We start from the raw sequence: 16,724 nt of genomic DNA, 5'->3' as shown, positions 1-16,724 counted from the left end.
GAGATGATTAGTCAGGTGTGGCCACAAGACACAGGAGAGGCTCAGGAAAACAAGTTTCATTATACTCACAGGTCCTAGAGACAGGACATGGCACACCATGCAGGTCCACAAGGGAAAGACACTAGCGTGGTCAGGAGGCAGAAGACAGGAACAAGGGAAGTGCTTTAGGCTAGAACCCTGATTGGGGTTTTCTCAGGAAAGGCAAGGCAGGGTGGGGTGAACAGTGCAGGACTGGCTAGTTTGAATAATTTCAGTGGCTCCAAGCTATAGGAGTGGTCCGAACCTGGCCCTGGCATGATTAAGGCAGAGGGCTATTGCCTCTTAGGGTGTTGGGGCCAGATAGAGGAGGTATGACTCTGGATTGGTTAGTTTGCATGTCACAGGCATACTCCTGGCTGGGACCGTTGCTGTCTCTGAGAATTGACCAGCCTCTCCTTATGCCAGCAGGGGCAATCTCTCCCCAGCTAGAAAGGCTATATATTATGATGTCAAAGCATCATAATATATAGGAAACACACACACACGATTTTTACTTAGCCTGTCTGATGGTTCCCTGAAGACTCTACTTGCAAGACTGTCTTTACTTGATTTGGAGCTTGCTCAATTCAAAAAGACTTTTCTCTAAGGGTATTTGTTGAAAGCAATGAGAGGCATTTGACTAGCTTTGCAGCTGTCTGAGCTGGCAGATAACAGTTGGAGCAAATGATATGCTAACCAAAAAGCAACAACAACAAGCTACAAGATATATTTACATTGAACAGAATGAAAATAGAAAATGGTCCTGGTGTTACTTCACATTTTGGGGTCTCAGTTTCTTTACACATAAATGTGAGTAAAATATATATGCTTCAGTGAGTCTAAGCCCTTTGCTCCAGATCTGCTCCTCCTCCAGTGTCCCCTCTTCTCAGTGAATGGTAGGATCATAGTCCTCCCCACTGTTCAAGCCAGAACCTAGCAATTATTTTAAACTTCTCACTCTCCCTTATCACTCACCTGCAGTCACTTGCAAAGTCCTATAGATAAGTGGGTCACAGACTTAAAATTAAAATCACCTGGAGGACTTGTTAGACTACAGATTAGTGAACTCCACCCCTAGAAATTCTGATTCGGTAGCTTTAGGAAGGGGCTTAATGATTGGCATTTTAACAAGCTCCTAGGTGTAGCTGGGGCAGCTTCTGTACTGTCTCAAGCCCTTTGTGCCACTGCTTACTCCTGCAGGCCCTTTACTTTCCAGCTTGCAGCAACCACTGTCCAGCTGTCTCTCTGCCTTGGTCTATTACCAGTTCATTTTGCCAGTGAAATGTAACATACAGGTATTTTCCCCCTTAGACTTTAAAGTGGCTCTCCACCATCCAAGGCTTTTCATATTCTGGCCCCAGCCTACCTGGCTGGCTCATGGAATTTTATTCCCTCACTTCCCCACCCCACAACCGTGGCTTTGGCCAAGCTGCCAAGCTGAACCACTCACAGTTGCCTCATGAGTTACACCACCTTGCCTCTGGCCTTTGCACACGCCGCTGCTTCTGTTCAAATTGCCCTTTCCCCTTTATTCGTCCAGATAGCAGTTGATATTCCTTTCTTCACACTCTGTTCAGAAGCCCCTGATTTTGCTCCAGCAGCACTCTCACCCTTTCTAGTGAGTAAGTACACTAGATTTTAAATCCCTAGCACCTAGCACCGTGCCTGGGTAGCCCAGCATAGGCACTCAATAAATATGTGAATGAATGAATGTGTCTGTCAGTCAGTCAGTCAGTGTTTATGGGATCTGAATGTATTCACTAGTAGATTCTGTGTTCTTACTTGGCTTCAAGAACATGTGAATAAGTATCACCACTGTAAACTAAAAACAAAATTTTAAGCCATCAGCTGACTGGACAGACTCCCCTGTTGGCCAAGGGGACCCATAGAAACCTGAAAACAGTCCCTGGCCGTGACAGCACAGGAGGTCAGACATGCCTCATTAATACCTCCTCCCTTTTGCAGTGTAGACATAACAACTGGCCAACATTAATGTTAGAATAGAGATCATAGGACTGACAGAACAGATTTTTTGTGGCAATAAAATACCAAATTATAGACAAGACCTAAGGCCATGCCAGGCAAGGGTTAAGTAAATCACCCCACACTTAAAAAGTAATTATGTTCTAATTGCCACAAGGCTTTTCTTTTTCTCTAGCAGCTAAACAAGCACTGGCCTTGAGATAAACAATGTTAAAACAATTGTAGCACATCTACACAACTGCCAGATGCTGACTAACTGACCCCCTGTTCCACAAGCTGTAACTACAGCATTGGTTTGACAAGAAACTGATTTCAATAACTTTCTCCTGATAAGAGGCCACTGACCATGGACTGGTTCTGGCCAGTTTTATAGAGGCTGAGCAGTTGGGTGCCTTTATGTCCTAAAAAGACCTTTTGACATATAAGACCTAATTGTAATGTATTTAAATGTTAAGTCTCCACCCCAGAATGAACATGGGTTGTGTGTAACATGCATGCATGCATTAGGACCCCCCTTTATGAATAATCATAGCTCCTCCTGTAACCTGTTGAATATGTATGTTTGGTCCACACATTCACCGTAAATCCCTTTTCTCTCTTCCCTCTCTTACAGTGCCTGTCTTTTGGGCTCTGCCAGAGTTAACACTTCTCAGCCTTGTCAGAGTGGTCACCTTTCTGGTTGTAATTGTTTGTAAGAAATAAAGGCTCTTTTCCAAATTTGTAAATTTGATTTTTAAGCTAACACCACTTAAAAGTCTTGCTAACTCTTTGTCTCTATCTCATAGTGCCTTTAAAAGAAAATTTTAGAAAATAACTTTCTCTAATCTTATAAAATCGGAAAAGGAAGAATCATTTTCTCTATTAATAGTCTACATTTCATCTTAAACCCATAAGAAGTTGTTTGCATGCACTTATGAGCCTGTCATGTTTATTAAATGATACAATTACTGTAATTGAAAGTACTTGCAGCAAGAAAACAGTGAATCCATCTTTAAAAAAATGAATAAAAGGAAATTCAGGCCTGTTTACAGTGTTCCTTGATCTGATCACTCTCTGTAATCAACATGAGGCAAGGAGAGCCACACACCAAGAGATTCTTTCTATGGGCCTACCAAGAAGGAAAGTAGGTCATCCTGGAAATAATGTGTATTGGAAGCAGGCTGATGATGAATGGCCAGATCTCCTACGGCATGTTTTTGCATTCAGTAGATTCAACACTTTAACAGTAGATAGATGCCTCACTGTGGCCCTCCCCAGGAATATCCTCCCATCTGGCTTACATGCTATTGTCAAATTTTACTAAAAGAAATTCGTTAGTAATACCTGCTGGAGACCAAGAATTTAAAAACTTGCTGCACCTGTGAGATCTTATTAAGTGTTATTCCAGTAAGTCAATGTGTTACATACATGGAAAAAAATATGGGTTGGGTTATTCTATTAGGATTCTTGCATCTTAGGGGATGAGGTGTTTTAGAGAATTGTTCTGGGAGAACCACTGAGATCCTTGCCAGGAACTCCCCTCCTAAGGAAGTGGAAGAAGTATAGATGACTTCTTCCACTACCTCAATAGCTGTGTCTGTTGCCAGCTATCATAAAGGCAAATCAAAGAGGGGAAACATGGAAAGAAAATATTACTAAAAAATGTGAAAGGATTATTAAAAACAAGGTATGAGAATAAAGAGCAATAAAATAGAAGTTAAAAGTAAGGAGGAACATCTCACTAAAACTTAAGCCTTAAAAAGAGTCAGAAGTCAAATAAGTAAAGATAATAAAACGTTAAGATAAAAAATTTGACATGGTGCAAGTTGAGAGATTTTAAGAACATAAACTAAAACATGAAAAAAAGTAAAAATGATGAGTGATAGCAAAAATGGTGGAAATTCTCTGCTCCATAAAAGCAATAACAAAACTGCAAAAATTGTCAGAATCAACTTTTAGGAAAACTCTGAAAATTAACCAAAGGCAGCAGCAATTTAGATAGGGATCATTTATTCAAGAAAAATGTCTGAATCTCAGTGAGAACAGTGAGCTTTGTGGTGATTCGACTGGCTTTGTTCTCATCCCTCTCTCTCCAGTTCCTCTGTGGCCTTGGGAGCCAACAGTCTGCAGTCATGGTGAGGACCAGCAGGCTGACAGCCCCCAGAGAAGGCAGAGTGGGGTTGGAGCCCCTTTAAAGCCACATTCCCAGAGAATTTTTACTTAGTCTGTCTAATGGTTCCCTGGAAGACTCTACTTGCAAGACTGTCTTTACTTTATCTGACTTGGAACTTGCTCAATTCAAAAAGCCTTTTCTCTAAGGGTGTTTGTTGAAAGCAATTAGAGGCATTTGACTAGCTTTGCAGCTGTCTGAGGTGGTAGATAACAGTTGATATGGTAAATGATATGCTAACCAAAAAGCCTAATGGTAAAAGCTGAAGAATAAGATTTCCATGGGGGTTTTGAACAGCTATAAAATATTCCTGGGAATCTAGAGGGTCACTCTCATTCATAGAGCTTCCGTGCATGCTTAGGAAAGACCTAAGGAAGCACTAAACTTTCACCTTTGGTTAACCATGAGGCTGTGTGCAAGCAGGAAGTAGAGGCTAAGGCAGAGTTGCCCACTGAGTGTTGAGTGAATGTTGATTGCATGCCCCAGCACACACACACAGAACCCCTCAGCAAAGACTGGTTTTGTTGAGTTTCTGTATGATATTGGTTCCAGATGTCTAAGGAACTGTTCACATTAGTGGACTACAAAGCTAATCAAGCAGACACTTTTAGTTGCCATATACAACAAAGAATACATATTTATAGGATTGGTTTAGAAAAGTCACTAAATAATAATAGCAAACAGCAACAACAACAAATCCTGGAGAGATCTTGTTTGTTGGTTGTTTATTTTTGGTATTTATCATGATTGGGGTTCTTTGACCAACTTTGATCTTGATTTGATGTGTTTCAACATTTTTAGAAAATCCACAGCCATATATATTTACATATTTATTTTCCATAGTTCTTTCTCTCCTTTCTTCCAGGTATTACAGTTATACACATGTTATGCCATTTTTATTGTCCCACAGCTCTTGGCTCCTCTATTCTATGTGCACCCCCTCACATACTCCTTTTTTTCTTTGTGTCTTAATCTGGATGGTTTTTATTGACATATCTTCAAGTTCACTAAGTCTTTTTATCAACTTTATGTATTGCACTTAAAGCCTATTGAAGGAATTTCCATCTCGAACTGGGTTTTTCCCTTGCTTCATTGCGTATCATACTTTTTGAATGTTGGCCATGCAGTGAAGGACCATAGGGACTGAGGTCGATAGTGTTTGTGTCTAGAAATGCACATCCTTCTATTGGGTCATTAGTGTTGGGAGTTGAGCTGGGTAATTCAGAGTTGACCTGGATTGGAGTTTCCTAGTGACTAATGTGACCTTCAGTGCATCCACTTCAAGTTACTCTAGCAGGTGGCTGCTTTGACTTCTGCTTAGTGTTGGGGCTGGATTGCCGGAGGGTTTTTCTCACTGATTTTGCTCCCGTTTTCCTTTCAGCCATGCTTGCTTTCCTGCACCAAATAGGGGCATATCTTCACCATATCCCTGTCTCTCCCTCAGCCATTTCCTTCTCCTGCTTATTGCTTTTTGCTAGGCTCATGGTGGGAAACAGCCAGGGTTCACTGTTATCTCAGTCCAGCCTGAGTCTTAGGTAGGCCCTGTGTGCCTGAGTCTCAGGGGTGGGCCTTTCTTAGCACTTCCGCCTCCTCCCGTGGTATCAGGCTACTTGACCAAACCTTTGCTTGGTGTCAGTGTAAGATCATCAGCTGGAGATGATTTACTGCCCCTCCCGTAAGGTAGAGGTTTTAGTTTCTACCATTTCCCCTGCAGCAGTGAATCTTTGCCTGCGTTCCTGCAAATGAGGTCATATGCCTCCCCTTGAGGCAGACTGATTTCACCTCTGTTCCTTCCCCAGAGGCCATGGGTCTTTGCCAGAGCCCCAGGGGGAGTTTCCTGTGTTTCCCTCAGCAATTGAAAAGCTTATGCTTCATGGGAGAGAAGCATTCAGGAAAGCAAGCAGGACTTCTTCCTGTCCCCAGTAGCCACTGAAGTGGCCCCTCTCCATTCTGCTGCCCTGCTCCCAGTCTTTCTTGTGAGCACCTGACCGTGGCTCGTGGAAAAGAGCTGGCAAGTGTGTGCAGACTCTCCTTGTGTCAGGGGCCTGCAGTACTAGCCTGTACTTAAGAAATTAGGAAAATCTTAGCTGATTCTTCTTACCTGTTTGTATGGCAGCCACCTCGTTCTCCAACACTCTGCCAAAAGTGAGAGAAGTGTGGCCCATCTTTGGAGGGGCATATTTTTCTTTGGAATTTTGCTTTCTTAGTTCCTTTATAACCTCAGGTCTCTGAAGGATCAGAGTTAAGATTTTGTTAGACTGCCTGGCTTTTTCTTGTTAGGATGGGAGCAGCTTTTTGTTTGCCTTTTTTCCCCAGCCCTCTACATGCTAAACAGAAGCATAAAACTCCTAAATTTTAATTCAGAAAAAGGGGTTCAGAACTCATTTACTATCTGTGATCTTTGCTAACTCACTAATTCATAAAGTGGAAATACTAATAATAACAATTATGAATTCATCAACAGAATAGAGGGTTATTTCGAGGTTTTAATGAAATAATATGTGCGAAAACACTTGTAAACTAGAAACTGCTGTACAATAATCATTACTTTCTAAGATGTCATTTCTTTTTTCTGTCTTCAGAAACAATCTTCAAGACACAGAAATAAGTCCAAGACAGAATCGCCGCACAAGAGCCGCTGAAAGTGCTGAGATTGAACCAAGAAACAAGCGTAATAGGAATTAATGTGGGCTTTTGCTGACTTTTCAAATGCATTGATTAGAATATGGTACTTTTGGTTGCCACAGATAGATTTTCTTTTTATAAATGCCCAAGGAAAGATGCTAAATTCTAAATGTTACAGTTAGCTGATGTTCATTCTTTTCTGCTTTTCCAGAGGGGAAAAATGTTACAAAATATCCTTACTTGGTCAGTTCCCTCCTGCCTCTAAAACATCTCTCTCTAAAAATACTGACATTTCACACAGGCACCAGCTTTGCAGAGGAGGTAGACTCTTTGGCACTTTGGCACAGGGATTTGGTTTGATTTGGTTTGGTTTGGTTTGGTTTGGTTTGATATCTAAATTTCAGAATGTCCTTAGGCCATTCTCCTTCTCTTCCATGGAGAATCCAACCTCACAAAAGGATTCTTTCAACTTCTTTATTACAAGAAACAGTTGAGTGAAATGTTTATGTTTTTGGAAAGGCAGGATGTCAGTTCACATCCTTGGTGTGTCTAAGTACCGATGCAGGCCACCACCATGCCTGTGTTACAGCAGCTCCATGATGGTTGTTGCCCGAGGTTAATGTAGTTGTTTGTTAGACCTGTGTCTTACACATTTCTCAGAGTAGGATATTAGTATTATAATTTAAAGCCATGACAGTCACAAAGTCACAATAACTTAGAAACATTGCACATATTCTTCTGAAATAGCACTTAAAAATGATTAGTGTCAGTATTTTTTCACTTGGGTCAATCAAATCTGTAACACTGAATCCAAGCTATTAAACAAAAGGTATGCAATGGATGAATTTTGTAAATGAATAGAGTGTATCAGTTTTCAATAATGTTCTTAAAACAGTATCCTCTGGATAGCTGAGTATGGGTTAGAAATCATTGAAATGGATTGGTGAGAAATTGCTATTTGTGTAAAATGTCCACCAGTAGCCAGATGCTTCCAGAGTTCATAATGCCTCTCTGGCCTTTCAGAGCCAGCATCCCCCAACTCCCACCCCTCTGCCACCACCCAACCCAAACACATCAACTTTCAAATGAGATGACAGCAAATGCAGCAATATTAAGGCAAGAAATTTATGATTTGCCAGATTCAACATTTATGACCTCCCCTTCCAAAGACTGTCTCCGTTGACCTTGGCTTTTTGGTATGGTCTGGGGTTTCTGATAATGTGTGGAGTCTCATTATGGCTGAGAGTTTAGTGCTTTCACAGTGAAGTGCAGACATTTGATTTCTTTATGAGTTCCCTGTGTTAGAAATGGCTATAGAAAAATTTGTCATAATAATTTCATTTGCTTGAAATCCTGAGGGGTGCATTAAGGAAACGAAAAGCACCACTTACGAAATCTATCAGCAGAACTGATGTGAGGTAAGTGAGTATGTCAAACAAAATAGGAGCTCACATGGATATATTTATGTCACTGAGTTGTCAGAAATTATGTCAAAATGAAAACTGCTTGTTTCATGACAAATTATATAGTCTGTAAATTAAACTGGAAGTAATTATTACTTTAATTGCAGCAAAAGGAGTTTGTGAAGGAGCGGTGAGACCCAAGATTGGGAAAGCAGGCACATGAGTTCATTCAGCAAATATTTGGTTATCTATATCTGTCACTGTGCTGACACTGGGAATACAAAGGTGGCTGAAGATCATCTAGAACAATGGCTCCCAGTGGGGTGGGCAGAAAGATTTTGCCCCCCAGGAGACAGCTGGCAATGTGTGGAGACACTTTTGGAGGTAGAAGGTGAGGGGTACTACCAGTATCAATGGGTGGAGGCCAGGGATGATGCTAAATATCCTACCCTCATGTATTAGTTTGCCAGGGCTGCCATCACAAAATACTACAGACTGGGAAGCTTAAACAACAGAAATGTGTATTCTCAGAATTCTGGAGGCTGGAAGTCCAAGATCAGTAGGGTTTCTTCTTCGGCCTCTCTCCTTGGCTTCCAGACAGTGGCCTTCTCATGGTGTCCTTGCATGGTCTTTTCTCTGTGTGCACATGACTGTGCAGGACTGGTGTCCTGATTTCTTATAGGGACAGTAGTCATTGGATCAGGGCCCATGCGTATGGCCTCATTTTACTTTAGTTACCTCTTTTTTAGATAGAGGACCCTATCTCTAAATACTGTCACATTCTGAGATACCGGCAGTTAAGACTTCCAACATATTTAGTGGCAGGGGTTAAGGGGCACACTTTAGCCTCCAACACTCCACAATAAAGAATTATCCAGTCTAACATGTCAGTTGTGCCAAGATTGAGAAACCTGTAATGTAAAGGAACTCCCAAGTCTACCTGAAAAATAAGGTCTAAAGAGCATTTATTGAGCACTATCTGTTAGCACTTAGCGTATGTTTAATATTCATACATTGAAAGAAATGTATGTTCATATCCATCTGACAAAGATTAAGGAACTTAGAGTAAGTGATAGATCCAAAATTGAAACTGATACACTTCTGGTTTTAAAATTCACCTTGTAGTGAAAATACAGTTCTCACCAAACTTACAGTAATTCAGAGTTATTAACTCTTTCTACCTCCTCACTCCCCTCAAAGTTATAACATCTCCCATCAACATCAGCTCAGAGTGGCAGTGATGCTTATGGTTTGTGGGGGTGCAGGTGAGCTGCTGGATGCACTTTAGATGGCCTAGTATGCCAGGCTATCCTTTCATCCTCTACTCTCATCTTTCTTTTTCGACCTCATGTTGAGGATTACTGGTCTAGTTGAAAAAAGAATTCATACATATAAGACCATGTATATAATATAGGGAGGTATGCCTTTAAAAACAAAATTGTATTGTAAAGACTGATGTGTCAACAGGGATAGACAAAATAGAGAAGGCTAGAACTGGGGGAAAAAAAACAGAAACAATGGATTTCAAACTTCTTCACATCCGATAAAAGAAAGTAGCAATTACTCAAATGAGAAACACTTCTGTCTGTTATGTACATATTATAAAAGTATGAACATAGGAGAGAAAACCACAACCATTACATTTTTTACCATTTCAATAATTTTTTTTTGGTTTTTAGTCTGTTTTTTAGACATCCTTAAGAACAACTATCTGAGGCTGTAAACAAGTATTTACATTTACACCCATGATACTGACTTTATACTCCCTACCTGCACTGAGAACTTAAAGGGGGCATTTCTCCATTCCTTCTGTATTTCTGGGTGTCCCCAGGTTCAGATATTCAGAATACAGACACAAGTCCATGCTTGCCTATGTTGCTGCTCCCCTCGACAGACTTCTACCAGCATCTGCCCTCCTCACCGCTGCTGTGTCACGTGCACTGTGGCTGGCCCTGCTGGAAAGTCCTACCTTGCCTAGGATGCCATCCCCGATATAGCCCCAAGATGCAAACCTGCCAAGTGCTAAGGCAGCCCTGCCTTCCTGTCCATTTCAGTCTCTTGGCCTTGCTGTGTTCCAAGTGGAAGTGGGAGTGTCCTTTCCCGGTTTGCTGGTGTACTGTCACCCGGACCACAGCGTCCTGTGCAAAAATTTGCTTCCTCTCTCTTCCCCTTTCACTCTTTTTTCTCTTCCCCCCCCCCTTTTTTTCCTCTTTCCCCTTACCTTTCTTTCCTTTCCTCTCTTCCTCTCCTTCCTTCCTTCAACTATTAGGACTATATGTCAAGTAATATGCAAAACAAAGACAGTTCCTGCCCTGTTGGAGCTTGTAGATCAGAAGGGAAGATGAGCATTAAGTAATTATATAGATTATATAAATTAATGTACAACTGTGATGAGTGCAACAAAAGAGAGGTTCATGGCACATGAACATGCAATGGACGGATTTTGTTTTTGCCTATAAACTCTTGCCATAGAAAGCTTGAAAATCAGTCCAGGGGGACAGCATTAATCACCATGTTCTTTCCTTATCCCTGTCTCCCCCAAAATTCATGTGTTGAAACTTAACAAGAGGTGGGAACTTTAGGATGTGATTAAGTCATGAGGGCAAAGCCCTTATAGATGGGGTCACGGTCCTTCTAAAAGGGCTTGAGGGAGTGGTTTTGTTTCCTTCCATCCCTTCCGCCACATGAGGACACAGTCTTCGTTCCCTCTGGAGGACTCAGCAACAACACACCATCTTGGAAGTAGAGAGCAGTCCTCACCAGACACGGAATCTGCCAGTGCCTTGATCTTGGACTTACCAGCCTCCATACCTGTGAGAAATAAATTTCTATTGTCTATAAATTGCCCAGTCTGTGGTATTTTCTTCTGGCAGCACAAATGGACACCCAGGAACTGATGCATGCATCTTCTGACTCCTTTGGTTCCAAAATACAAGTCAGCTCATGCTAGTAAGTGCCTGTGTGACTGCCAACTTCCCAATAGTATCAAGAGAAGCTGGACAAGTCAGAATTTCATATCACCTATCCAGGATCACCTCCATAAACACACACACACACACACACACACACACACACACACACACACACACATACACACACACAGTGCTTTCATTTGTCACAGAAAGATTCCACAGTGCATTATTAATACTATTTAATGATTGTATAACAATCCATCTGGATCGTGTGCCATTTTGCACAGACATTCTATGCTTGGACATTTATGTTACTTCCAGCTTTTTCCAATTACAAATAATTTAGAAGGCATCATGGTGCATATAGTTTTTTCCATATATATGATTACTTCCTTAGATTACATTCTCGGAAGTGGAATTATTGGGACCTTAGCTTTTAATAAAATATATGGCCAGGTTTTCAAAACGGGATACCAAAGTATTCTAAAGGAATTTTTTTTCTCTGGGTCTTAATGGGTTTTAAGAATCACATTGGAGTTCATCAGTGTCAATGTCACAGCAAATGCAAGGCTTTCATTTCTGTTAACTATCAAAGCTGAGAGTCCAAAATTGAAAGGGACTAAAACAAAACTATTCTATGGAATTATAAGCAAACAAAGACCAACAATACTTTTCATGTTCTAATGTAATAGAAAGTTAGATAGGTTCTAATTATCCCTAGTTTCAAATTAGAGATATACAATAGGTTGCATATCCTTAATTTGAAAATCTGAAATCAGAAATGCTCTGAGATTGGAAACTTTTTGAGTGCTGATATGACACTCAAACCCTCACTGGAGCATTTTGGATTTCAGACTTTCTGGATTAGGGATGCTTAACTGGTAAGTATGATGCAAATATTCCAAAATGCAAAATCTGAAACACTTCTGGTCCCAAGCATTTTAGATAAGGGATACTCAACTTGTATTTAAGATCTCTGAGGGGAATAGGTAAGAAATACTTTTATAGTGTTTCACACCCAGTCTTTGGATAGCAGCTGGATACATTTCCTGGCAAGATTCTAGAGCTGCTCTTACTCTAATGCTCTCCAAAGAAGCCAGCTGGTTTGGTGTCAAATGAATAGACAGCAAGGCTGACATTCTATTGTAAATGTCTTTTCTTGAATGGGGGTCAGGTAGGCAGCATGCAGGGAATTTTTTTTGGTCCCCATAATATAACTTCGGAATTACAAGCACACAATTGAAACCCCAGGATTCCACATGACGTTTATTTCCATTTGGGTCATGTAAGAACTGCGTCACAGTCTTAAAAGAATTGTATCATATCTTTTATGTAGTAGCTGATTTTGAGCAGCCCTGACTTTCTCATGCCTAATAAGTCTTCACTGCAAAATGCACTTTCTAGGGAACATTGTTGAATGAGCTATTTTAATATAACTATTTGAATTTTAAAGAGTATCTACTGAAAACATTTTGGCAACATAAATATTGAATTTATGAAAGCATGACATCTACATAGAATCATTTGTTTCCTATTTGCAATACATGGTATTGTGTTACTTAGGTTAAAAACCTAAAGAAGGGGGTGGGTCTAAGAGAACCTATGGTAGCATAATGTAAGGCCCAAATCTGATTGTCAAGAGACTGTCTTTACCCACTTTGTCACAGTTTTGTAGAAATACAGGCTTCATAGAAGCATATTTGTCTAAATGTATTTTGGGACCATTGCTGATTTCTATCCAGAAAGGGAAAATAGTTGAATAAATGCTAAAAGTCATAACCTGGTCAGGGGCTGGTTTTTGTTTTTTTTTCTAGCAAAGTAAAAGAATATCATAGTGATGAACTGTGGGATAGTTCTGTTTTAAACCAGCTAAGCTTGTCCTTCATGCAAGATATAGTCAGAGATCCAGACTTCTGTTTGTTAAGTTGTGATGGGCAAAAGTACTTACCAAAGGGTGCTCTTTAGTAAGAATGGAATGGAACCCAGAAGAAAGGAGTGGTATACAAAAAGCAGTGGTGAGCAAATATGTTGGTAAACACATTGGCAAGTTTTAAGTAAATATAGATTTGGGGGTGAGGAGTGGAGAGTGGTTAAAACAAGGTGGAAATAAAATAGTAGATAATCATGTGGGACATGGGAGATCAGAATATCAAGGTATTCTGAAGCTCTTGGTATTAGTATTGTTTGGGAGGCATCGACCTACTTTGAACTCTTAAGAATCCATTTTAAGGTTTTAAAGGCAAATTTTAGTGAACACCTGTTTCCAGAAAATGGGTTTCAGGAAAACTTGATAAAGCCACTGAGGCAGAAAAGATTAGAAAAACAAGGAAAAGCATGGTGAATAGAAAATACGAAATAAGATGGTCCAATAACCCCAAATATATCAATAATCACTATCCCTATAAATGATTAAACTGAACTCTTAAGAGTAGCTAGTGTTTATTAAGTGTATAGTACGTGCCAGGGCTAAGGGCTTTGCCAGTGTTAACTCAGTCATTGCAACAACCCTGTTTTACAGATAAGGAAACCAGGACAAAGGTTAAGACGTGTTCCCACAATAATATGTGACAGTTTCTTAGGTTGGATTTTTAGGAAACAATCTAGCTTTATGCAGTTTACAAGAAACAATCACACAGAAAGCAAAAAGGTAGGAAAAGATACCAGACAAAACTAATTAAGTGTAGCAATGGTTGTAACAAATTCACCGTGTGTATATATTTTTTATTTTGTTCTGGATTCATGGAAACTTGTTATGAGAAATTGGGACTTGGATTAGCTTTTAAGAAGAGATGCAGTTTGCATTAGCAGAAGGGAGTACAGAGAATGCCGGAGATATAAAATGACGGTCAGGGTGAGGTGAGGAACAGTCATTGCTGGAGGGCACTAAGGGCTGCCCGTACAGGAATGTGTGCTGCCACCTTCCCCTTCTTGGTGAAAACAGGCAGGCCAAGCCTCTCTCTCCTACATCAATGAGCTGGGGCCTCTGAGTTCTTTATCTGCTCTCCAGGAGATTCAGGTACACATCAAAGTTGGAGAACCACTGGGTAAGAGAATGTCTGACAGCAGGGAGTACAAGGATCACTGGCCAGAGGCAGCTCACTAATCTGTGACCTCTTGGGCTTAGAGCCAGGAAGGAAAATAAGTATTCCTGTATAGGTTTCACTGTTGTGAAACCCTACATCCTACATTACTGCATTGGAACATAATGCCTTGTAAGGTATTATTGCTCCCATTTTATAGATGAGAAAACTGAGGTATAAAGATAGAAAGCAACTTGCCTAAGGCCACATGGGATTCAAACTCTGATGTGCCTGACTTCAGATCCTGGGGAGACTGAGTTCTGGTTTCTCTTCTGTGACCTGGAATCTGTTACAAGGAGCACTAGAGAGTTCTGTTATCTCTTAGCTCAGGTGATGCTCTCATTGTCCTTTAGAAGTGCCACCAGAAGTTCATGTTCGGAGACTATTTTGTGTTCACAGGAAACTACTCTTTCATTCATGCCCCTTTTGTTCTCCTGAGTCAGGGATCTCAGCTCCCTCTTTTCTCCTGGAGCCCTGCAATTAACCTAATTGTAAATCAAATAAGTAGATTTTTCAGTGACATAATGCAGTTTGGAACTATATACCTCTTATGGGCTGCATCTATTTTCCCTTTCCAGTACCTCTGCAACTACAAAAATCTTATGTTGACAATAGAGATCATGTAATGTTTCCTTTGGTTTGAAATTCTGTATGACCTAAGTACTTTAGGCAATTATCTATGAACATCTAAACTAAGAAATGGGGCAAAAGAGTGGAAGATTGTTCCCATTCCCATTAAAGAAGACATTCTCTTCTGTGTTTAACATGGGCAAAATAAAAGTCTGTTTATTAGACTTCAAACACATATTTTCACAACACATTTATTGTGTGCAGCAAAGTTCAACTCTATTTTGTGCCTGTACATATAAGTATCAAAGGAAGAGCCTTCATTCCTAGTTGCTGACAAATATGAAATTGCTTTCAAGAAAACACATGCAAAAGCAATTACGATTATGAATGGCTTTGGCAGCCACCATCTTACATTATTAATTTTGTAATACGGTCCACCTCCTCTTCATTCATATTTGATAGGAAGCCTGTGTGGTCAAGAAGGAAGCCCAGTGCAGGATTTATGAAGTTATTTGTAAGGTTTCAAGACCGTGGTGGTGCTTGTTCTGCATTCAGGGTTGTGCTTTTCCTGCCCTCCGTGACCTGGCTCGCCTTTGAGATAGCAACTGCTCTTTTGGAATTCATCAACAGGTATGATCAGCAACCGGCAGGGTGTTATCTAAAGGAAATAAAATAAGCTTTGAGCATCATTTGGAATTGGCCACATTTCCTCTGCGGTGGCAAGGTGCTGGGAATACAGAGTATTTGTGGGAGAGGGTCTCTCCAATAACCTCTGATGAGTAAGAAACACATTAGCCGCAATATCCAGCATTTATATCACGCTCAAGCTCAAGCTTGATACCATTCACAAGGTGTTTCCAAACCTGTAGTCCATTTGAATGCATGATAATCCTTAAGGTGGACAGGATAGCTATGATTAGATACCTTTTCCCAATGGAGAAAAGAACCTCAGGTTAAATGATATTTAGTTTTTTCTAGCCTCGTCTACACAATAATCCTTTCACTCCCTCGCCCCCTGCTTACTCCCACAAGCAGCCCTTCTCCTGCCCTGTTCCCCAGGTCCCTACCCCATATTGCATTTTTAAAGGCCCTTGCATTTTGCCTGCTGCTGGCTGGCACCTACCAATGCATAACTTTGCAGTTCCTAGCGATGCTGAGGTGCCCAGGGTGCTGTTGTGAACTCACAGGAGTCCGGCGAGGTATTTTAAATTTTTGAGGGAAGCAAAGCAATGCCTGACATCCATCCAACCCCACATGAAAGGGGTAAACAGATCACGCTACATTCCTTCAGATAATGTCATATCTTTGCAAAGCTGGGTTTTCAGTGATTGCAAGGATGGAAAAAAGTACTACTGAAAATCAACGTGGGACAGGAGTTGAGGGTAGCAGTGTCCAATCTGATTGCAGGGCTTGAGAATTCTGCAGTGCCCAACAGAGACACATGTTTTGTTAGGAAGTAATTGTGTCTCTTTAAGAGTGAAATAAAATAATATTTTTCTTTTAATTTATGTATATTATTTTTTGTTAATAAGGACACATTTATTAAGTTGCTTATACATAACTACTTGATAAATGGAATTGTTGGGTATTTCTTTTGGCCTAAGGGCATTGTAAAAAAAAAAAAAAAAATTTCCTGAGATACCAAGGACACCATGAACCTAGCTTCTGGTGTAATGAAAATCCCTAAAGGCGTTGCTTTTCTTCTTCTTTTTTTTTTTTCAGAGGACTTTACATTTGAAAGGCTTTTAAACCCCAAGACTGAACAACTGCCAGAGGGATTTTGCTGCTGTGACCAGAGAGCTGGAGAGACACTTTCAGGTGGGGGTTTTCCTAGCTCTTCTGAGCCACAGTTGGTTGTCCATGACCAGATTTGTTCCTGAATGCACACAGATTGCCCTGAAACAATAGGACAATGAGTCACCCAAGAGTGGATAGTGAGTCAATCGGGTGTCCGTTATATCCAGGCATCCAGGGGACAAAGTGA

General features: G+C 40.6%; 2 protein-coding genes across 3 annotated transcripts in view; both read left to right on the top strand.

Moving 5' to 3' along the window:
- The window catches only part of RAD18 (RAD18 E3 ubiquitin protein ligase), an 89,410-nt gene extending 76,439 nt beyond the window's left edge, over window positions 1-12,971 (top strand). The window contains exon 14 of one of the 2 annotated variants that reach the window (XM_058437199.1): window positions 6,733-12,971. In XM_058437199.1, the coding sequence (XP_058293182.1) occupies window positions 6,733-6,835 (103 nt within the window). In that variant the 3' untranslated portion in view covers window positions 6,836-12,971. The remainder of the gene's footprint in view (window positions 1-6,732) is intronic. The other variant, XM_032149569.2, reaches the window with a different exon arrangement.
- A 2,078-nt stretch (window positions 12,972-15,049) lies between these two features.
- The window catches only part of OXTR (oxytocin receptor), a 91,051-nt gene continuing 89,376 nt past the window's right edge, over window positions 15,050-16,724 (top strand). The window contains exons 1-2 of the mRNA XM_058437197.1: window positions 15,050-15,370; window positions 16,463-16,558. The gene's annotated coding sequence lies outside the window, so the exon portion shown is untranslated. The remainder of the gene's footprint in view (window positions 15,371-16,462; window positions 16,559-16,724) is intronic.

This window comes from Hylobates moloch, unplaced genomic scaffold (genome assembly GCF_009828535.3).
Source record: "Hylobates moloch isolate HMO894 unplaced genomic scaffold, HMol_V3 SCAFFOLD_4, whole genome shotgun sequence".
Classification (NCBI taxonomy): Eukaryota; Metazoa; Chordata; class Mammalia; order Primates; family Hylobatidae; genus Hylobates; species Hylobates moloch.
The sequence above is the reverse complement of the archived record's forward strand: the minus strand, read 5'-3'. Positions and strand labels throughout refer to the sequence as shown.